This window comes from Pongo abelii, chromosome 15 (assembly GCF_028885655.2).
Source record: "Pongo abelii isolate AG06213 chromosome 15, NHGRI_mPonAbe1-v2.0_pri, whole genome shotgun sequence".
Taxonomy (NCBI): Eukaryota; Metazoa; Chordata; class Mammalia; order Primates; family Hominidae; genus Pongo; species Pongo abelii.
Window position 1 is genome coordinate 27610014 of NC_072000.2, and position 8068 is coordinate 27618081.

Below are 8068 nucleotides of genomic sequence, written 5' to 3' on the forward strand. Positions count from 1 at the left end.
AGCGTGAGGGTAAATGCTCTTGCGTACTCATCACAGACCACAATGTGCCCAAATGTCTTCACGTGTGGTTTGCAGCTCCCCAGGCAACTGCTTACTTACTGATTTCACCAGGAATGACTTGTTTTGTTTCCTTAAGATCTGTGCATGGCACAGCCCCTCCCACAAGGGTAAGGCCATATGGGTTGAATCTCGGGGGGTGTTGGGTACATTGTGGCACCGGGAAGAAGCCTTGGGAGTCAGTCCTTCAGCACATGCCCTCATGTGACCAGGATATGAGGTTGGGTGTCCTTAAGCAATTATGTCCATTTCCTGTGTCTCCTTATAAAATGGTGGCTAGGGAACTGGACATCATTCTCAAAGCTATGACGTTCAGCAAGGTATGTGATGGTTTTTAAGGAGCACGGGAAGATCACATTCTGCTGTATTCCGGATTAGTTTGAGTGAGTACATGTGTGACAAGGACAGCCCAGTGTTCCTGTATATGTGACTGCAGATATCCTTAGCTAGTGTAACAATGTTGAAAGTGATGTGAGAAGGGGTATGTTTCCCAATGTGTATCCGCCGGGGGCTGTAACTGTCATGGTGTCACAGTGAGTTTACGTACTGGCGCCTGTGTGTGTCAAGATATGTGTGAGCCTGTGAGTCGTGGGTGCATGTGTCGCCATCATTTCTCTGTTTGAATGTGTATGTGCATGCACCACTGCAATGTGCGCATCTCTGTGATTCTGGGTGTGGGTGTGGTGTGAAGGGGAAGATGTGTGTCACTGTGTCTGTGGGGGTCCTGCCTCTAAGCCACCCCCAGCCTGCCCTCCTCCCCTGGTTCTGTGGCTCCCTCCCAGGCTGTGGCCCTGCCCCTTCCCTCTTCTCCCTCCCAATCCATCCACGCAGGGGGAGCTGGTGCTGCGCCCCCCCCCCCACCCCTCCCCATCCAGGCCCCATAAATAGCAGCAGAGCCGGAGCTGGAGCCGGCGCCAGCGGCTGGAGCAGCAAGGGAGTCAGGGCCAGGGCCAGAGAGCCGGAGAGAGGAGCCCCCGACCGAGAGCCCAGGTGAGCCCACCCTTCCTCCCCAGCCCAGCCCCAGCCCAGCCCAGCTTGGCCCAGTCTCCATAACAACATCTCCTGGAGCCCGCAGAGAGATCCCAGCCCTGCCCAATCCCTTCACCACCACAAGCCCCTGCCTATCTCGGGGACCCCCAAGAACTGGGAGACTTGTGGCTGGAAGGCAGAGACCCCCTCCCCCAGCCCAGACCCTCCCTCACATATCCAGAAAGGCACACACTGTGGGGAGGTAGATACCCAGCCAGAGAAAGGTCCCACTTCTGAGGGAGGTACAGGAACTGTCACACCCTCCTGGAAACAGACACACGACATGGGGGGACAGACACTGAGGGTGGGGCACTGAGACACACCAATGCACACTCACTCAGGGAAGCATGACATGGGATCAGACAGCCTCACCCTGAGATCTGTACAGACACAGATAGATGAACTGACCGGCCATGAACTCGGGCCGGCATACCCCTGCCTGCTTCAGCCCGAGGCTTGGTACCACTGCTGGGGGAAGGTGGCATGCGTGCATCCCACGGGCAGCATGGAGGGAGCCACGACTCCCCAAAAATCCTGTCGCTAAGAGACAGTGCCAGTGCTGCCAAGAAGTGTGAAAACAGGGGAGGTGGGGAGGGATGTGAGGCTTGTCACAGTTGGAGCTCCTGCCAGGAGCCTGAAGGAGCTTTCATCAGAGCCCTGGTCCTGCCTCCCAGCCCACCACCACTCCTTTTCCATCAGCTAGCCAGAAGGGGAATGGGGGTAAGGAGTGGATAGGGATAGCCCAGCAGGGGACTTTCCAACCTGTCTCCTGCCCACTGCAGACTCCACTTCTGAGACCCATCCTCTTCAGGCCTCCAGGGGCCTCTCCACCCCCTGCCCCACCCCCTTGCCCTAGTTTAGCTCCCTCGTGCCAAGACTGAGTGCAGCGCTGGCACAACACCAGTCGGGAAATAGCAGAAGGTGCTGAGGCAGCAGAAAGTGTAGATCAATCGATGGCCTAGGAGCCAAGACTGCCAGGAACATCCCCACCCCAATCCTTCAGCCCTCTCCAGCCCCATCCACGCATACCTAGGCCAGCAGCACAGGGCTTCTGTGCGGGAGTGGGAGGCTCAGGTCCTCTGCCCTCCCCTGCTCAGAACTCTGGTGAAGCTGAGCAGAGGCAGGGGAAGCAGGAGGTCCGTGAGGCCCCAGGGTCTAGGGAAGGAGGTTAAGGGGTGGGGCCCAGGGACCCCAGAGGATAGACCCCTCTGCTGGCAGGTGTTCCCTTTCCAGGGTCCAGGCCACCTGCTCTGTCCCCACAGTGACATGTCGGACCCTGAGATGGGATGGGTGCCTGAGCCCCCAACCATGACGCTGGGGGCCTCTCGGGTGGAGCTGCGGGTGTCCTGCCATGGCCTCCTGGACCGGGACACACTCACCAAACCTCACCCCTGCGTGCTGCTCAAGCTCTACTCTGATGAGCAGTGGGTGGAGGTGAGAGCAGCTCAGGTTTCTCCTTAACTAACCTGGGTTAAGCTTGGGAAGGAGGGAGGCTGGGTGGGAGCAGTGAAAGCCTTGCAGGGAAATGTGTGGACTCTGCGGCGCCTTCTCGAGGCTGCTTGGGTACCTTGGAGATGGAGTCCCAGAGGGTCCTGAGATGGAGTCCCAGAGGGTCCTGAGATTGACCCAGAGGCAGTGGGGTTGCTCCCAAAGGCCTCATGATAGCCCAGAGGACTGAGGGTCCAGCGGGCAGGCAGAACCCCAAGCTCAGGGATCAGCTTAGGAAGAGAAGAGCCGGTTGCTGGGGACGTGGGGGCCCAAGAAAAGCTGGCATGACTAGGGCAGTCCAGGGCAGGGAAAAGTATCCTCGCTTCCCAGAGAGCCCTCGCCTCCCTTCAACCACTACCACAGGTAGAGCGCACGGAGGTGCTTCGCTCCTGTTCCAGCCCTGTCTTCTCCCGGGTGCTGGCCCTTGAGTATTTTTTTGAGGAGAAGCAGCCCCTGCAGTTCCACGTGTTCGATGCCGAGGATGGAGCCACCAGCCCCCGAAATGATACCTTCCTCGGCTCTACGGAGTGCACCTTGGGCCAGGTCTGCATTCCCGGCCTCCCTGGCTACCCTACCCTACCTCCATCAGCTTTGCCTCTGGAAGCCGAAAAGAGAGAAAACATGAGCTCTAGAGCTAGTTCAACCCAGCCTTGGCTCCCATCTCTGCCATTCACTAGCTGTGCAGCCTCAGGAAAGATACTTAACCTCTCTGAGTCTTAGTTTTCCTATCTAAAAAATGGAGGAGTGGTCAGAGTGCTTCCCTCTTCAGACTATTGTAAAAATTGAGCCCAATCCTAGCCCAACTCAAAGTGCCAACCCTTGCAGACACTCAGAGCATTTATTATTCCATCCCTTGTACGTGGCCAAGGCAGATGGGGATGTCACAGCTGGGTCTCCCTCCACCTCCATCCCCAGATTGTGTCACAAACCAAGGTCACTAAGCCATTACTGCTGAAGAATGGGAAGACTGCGGGCAAGTCCACCATCACGGTAGGCAAGATCACCTGTACTCACCCTTGGTCCAGTTATTCAATGCCCCTGCATGGACACCTATGGTGACATCATGCCCAGGACCACCCCCACCTAAGGGAAAGGGGATGGGGTGGCCCTTGTGGTAAGGATAGGGGAGTCCTGCCACTTGTATCCCCCTTGCAGATCGTGGCCGAGGAGGTATCAGGCACAAACGACTATGTGCAACTCACCTTCAGAGCCTACAAGCTGGACAACAAGGTTGGAACCCCAGAGTTCAGGCCCCCAACTCCCCTGTCACTCCTAGGCCTCCCACCCAAGACAGATCCCAGGAGCCCAGGCCTGCTCTCTTCCCAGTGTGAGCCCATCCCCCACTCTCCTCGCAGCTCTCACCAACCTCAGGGGCCCTTTCTCCTGTATCTTCAGGATCTGTTCAGCAAGTCTGACCCTTTCATGGAAATCTATAAGACCAACGAGGACCAAAGTGATCAGCTGGTCTGGAGAACTGAGGTTGGTGCCTGGGGCTATGGGGATGAAGGGAGGGAGAGTAAAGTAAGAAAACTCAGACGGGAGCTGACCAGCCACCTGGTGCCTCTCCAAGGTGGTGAAGAACAACCTGAACCCCAGCTGGGAGCCGTTCCGCCTGTCCCTGCATTCCCTATGCAGCTGTGATGTTCACCGACCTCTCAAGGTGAAGTCCCAGCCAAGCCAGCACAGCCTACTTAGAGCAACGAATCTGCTATCTAAGACCTTTCCCCTACATGTGGCAAGCCTCCCTCCTCTCCCCCAAGTGATAAGCACATCCCACTGTGGGATAAATGATAGGTCACAGCTCAATGTTAAACTTCCCACATGTGTGCATTTTATCAGTGGCCAAAGTCCCTAGCAGATTGAGCCAAAGAACAAAGTTCAGCAGGTGGCCTCTCCGGGCAGGTTGAAGATGTCTGTTTGGGCCTCGAGACTGTGAGGCCCCTGCCTCCGAGTCCCCCTACTCACCGTGAACACCGCAGAGCATCTCCAACCTGACCCCACCCCTCCCCCTGCCTTCTCAGTTCCTGGTGTATGACTATGACTCCAGTGGGAAGCATGACTTCATCGGCGAGTTCACCAGCACTTTCCAGGAGATGCAGGAAGGGACGGCAAACCCTGGGCAGGAGGTGCCACAAATACCCCACCCCCAGAATCCCACCCAGATCCCTGGGAGAATACTGAGGGTGATGCTGAAGAGACCACCATAGGTGATAGGAAGTGGAGAGGGTGGAAAGCACCTGGGCTCAGCTGAAGGACTGAGCCATGGGGGTCTTGCTCTGGGAGGCTCTGCTGGAAGGGAGAAAGAGGGGTCACCTGATGGACTTGTGACCCTGAGCTTGTGGGGTGGGGTCTAGATGCAGTGGGACTGTATCAACCCCAAGTATCGGGACAAGAAGAAGAATTACAAGAGCTCAGGGACGGTAGTGCTGGCCCAGTGCACGGTAAATTTCACTTCCTGCTTCAAGCTTTGCCCCAGCCCCTGCCCCTACCACACTCTCAGGTTCAACCCTTCCCTTGTTTCAAAGACCAGTTTCTCTGCTTCTGGGAACTGGGAACCATCCCCAACTGCAACCCAAAAAACTCTGGCTCCCCCATGTTCCCCACAGAAGCCCTACCCAAGCTCCCTCCTCAAAGGACCACCCCATCCCCTCGCCTTACCCCTCTCCCTGCCTCCAGGTGGAGAAGGTGCACACCTTCCTGGATTACATCATGGGTGGCTGCCAGATCAGCTTCACGGTAAAGACTCAGAGCGGGGGCACACAGGCAAGAGGGAGGGGCTGAGTCCATAGTGAAAGGAAGGAGCCCAGAATCTCCACTGCCCCAACTTGGGCTGCTCATGAGCCTTCGCATTGTCAGTTTATGCCCCACCCCCATCATTATGTGGCTACTTGTAGCCTCCCCACCACTCGTCTTAGTCCTCCCTACAGATCCCAGCTCTGGCCTAGGCAATCTCGTGGCTCTAATGGCTGCAGCATGACCTTTTTCCCACCCCCACCCAGGTGGCCATCGACTTCACCGCCTCCAATGGAGACCCGAGGAGCAGCCAGTCCCTGCACTGCCTCAGTCCCCGACAGCCCAACCACTACCTGCAGGCCCTGCGTGCAGTGGGAGGCATCTGCCAGGACTATGACAGGTAGGAGGGAGTGGGGTGGGAGGGAACAGGCAGGGAGGCCTTGCCCGACGGATTCCACAGCTTTTTCTTCTCCCCAGTGATAAGCGGTTCCCAGCTTTTGGCTTTGGGGCTCGAATCCCCCCCAACTTCGAGGTAGGCTATATGCGAGGGAAAGCAGGAGATGGGGAGCGTGTCAGTCAGGCAGAAAAGGCAGGCCCTCACTGCTCCCGCCTTGCCCTCACAGGTGTCCCATGACTTTGCTATCAACTTTGACCCGGAAAATCCTGAATGTGAAGGTAAAAGGGGAGATTTTCACCTGCCTCGCCTCCCCCCAGACACACTCCACACAGGAGCACAGACTCCATCCCCAAGGGCCCAGCTTCCTGTCCCTTCCACCCATCCCAGGCCTGGTCGTTATCAGGTGAGGCTTCCAGGGCCAAGGCCCAGCATCTGCACCTAACTCTCCCCGCCAACGGAGCATCCAACTCTCCCACTGCTTAATGAAGGAACTCCAGGGGAGGGCAGTCCTCAGACCTGGAAGCATTTCCTTGCTTTAAGGAATGTCAGGAGGGGGCCCTGCTCATTTCTGCCAGCTTCACAACTTCTCTTCACTCACAGAGATCTCAGGGGTCATTGCCTCCTACCGTCGTTGCCTGCCCCAGATCCAGCTCTACGGCCCCACCAACGTGGCCCCCATCATCAACCGTGTAGCTGAGCCCGCCCAGCGGGAGCAGAGCACCGGCCAAGCCACGGTAGGAAGACATGGCGGGCAAACAGGAGCTGCCCCATGTGTCTTTAAGTGGTGCCAGGGCCAGGGCCTGCACCTTGGTGGAAACGGCGTCAATGCCCTTGCACAGAAAGCCAACCCTTCCACCCTCTCTGCTTGTCCTCAGAAGTACTCGGTGCTGCTGGTGCTCACTGACGGTGTGGTGAGCGACATGGCCGAGACTCGCACTGCTATCGTGCGTGCCTCCCGCCTGCCCATGTCCATCATCATCGTAGGCGTGGGCAATGCTGACTTCTCTGACATGCGGCTGCTGGATGGCGACGACGGTCCCTTGCGCTGCCCCCGAGGGGTGCCTGCAGCCCGAGACATTGTCCAGTTCGTGCCCTTCCGAGACTTCAAGGATGTGAGTCCCCCGGGCCCCTTCTGGCTGAAGGACTCCTCAGCTTCTCATCCCCCCAAATCTGACCTTCGTCTTCCACCATTTGATGTCCTGCTAAGGACGCGGGAGCCCAGCTGGCCACCCTGAAGCCCCACTTCTCCCTCAGCTGACCCTGCCTCCCCTACTCTTCCTCTCCCCTAACCACATCACTGTCCCCACCCTAGGCTGCCCCCTCTGCACTCGCCAAGTGTGTCCTGGCTGAGGTGCCACGGCAGGTGGTGGAGTACTACGCCAGCCAGGGCATCAGCCCTGGGGCTCCCAGGCCCTGCACACTGGCTACGACTCCCAGCCCTAGCCCGTGACTGCCACCCTCCGGACCGACACTCCCTCAGCCTCTCAGTGAGTCCTGGGGGTTCCAAAGGAGTGGACACAGGGGGTGCAAAGTGGGGCTTGGTAGAGCCCATCTAGGCTGAGTGTAGTGTAGAAGAGAGTGCTTATGACTCTCCCACCCCCTCCCAGGTGCCTGTCCTGACCCTCGTGACTCCAGTGACCAACGCCTCCACCTCTTGGACCAGCTGTGCCCCCTGGGTTCTGGACGTGAGTGGTGGGCCCTGCTCCTATCTCTCCAAACCCCATACCCTTCAATGCTGTGGCCCCTCAGTGACTTCCTTGGGTGATCCTGACTTTCTAGCCATTAATAAAGAGAACTGCTCCTAGCACCTCAGCCTCTAACCATCATGCCTCAGATGCCCACTGGGCAGCCTGCAGCACCCCCACACACACCATAAGAAATGAGGGCCAGCACCTTTCAAAATCTGAGACAGAGCTCCCCAGGCAGGCTGCTGTCTCTGCAGTCTTACCCCAACTATGTGCCAGTGGGATCTGAGGAGCCCCCACCCTCACCTCCCAACCCCAGGGGGTCTAGGCACCATGGATAATAATTACAGGAGATAGGAAGATAATTAGGGAGGCAGGCTGAAGCTTTCTTATAGCTGTCTCCAGAGAGGCCCTGCTGAGTCCCCCAGGAGCTGAACCCCAGCCCCCACACAGCTGTGGGGTGGGCCAAGAGCAGGTGCTGGGGGTACTGAAGGAGGGCAGCAGGTCTGCTAGTGAATTGGGAACATAGTGAAGCATCTAAGGCCTATACAGTCTGGTTTCCTGGGTGTGTCAATGTGTGTGTCTGTTCATGGCCTTAATGGGTCACACTCATGGACTCAGGGATGTGCAGTGCACGAACACACAGATTCACACACTTAACAATCACATCAGCAACAAC

The 8068-nt window shown here is 57.6% G+C and overlaps 1 protein-coding gene across 1 annotated transcript; it reads left to right on the top strand.

Moving 5' to 3' along the window:
• Window positions 1-955: 955 nt before the first annotated feature.
• Window positions 956-7511, top strand: CPNE6 (copine 6; the record flags this gene model as incomplete). Its single annotated transcript, NM_001134170.1, is given in 17 exon segments — window positions 956-1047; window positions 2349-2520; window positions 2938-3117; window positions 3490-3564; window positions 3730-3804; window positions 3970-4053; window positions 4145-4234; window positions 4596-4700; window positions 4929-5015; window positions 5251-5310; window positions 5574-5707; window positions 5785-5839; window positions 5931-5982; window positions 6305-6438; window positions 6580-6816; window positions 7017-7191; window positions 7312-7511. Coding segments are annotated over 15 exon segments (1674 nt in total). The 3' UTR covers window positions 7155-7191; window positions 7312-7511.
• Window positions 7512-8068: the final 557 nt, after the last annotated feature.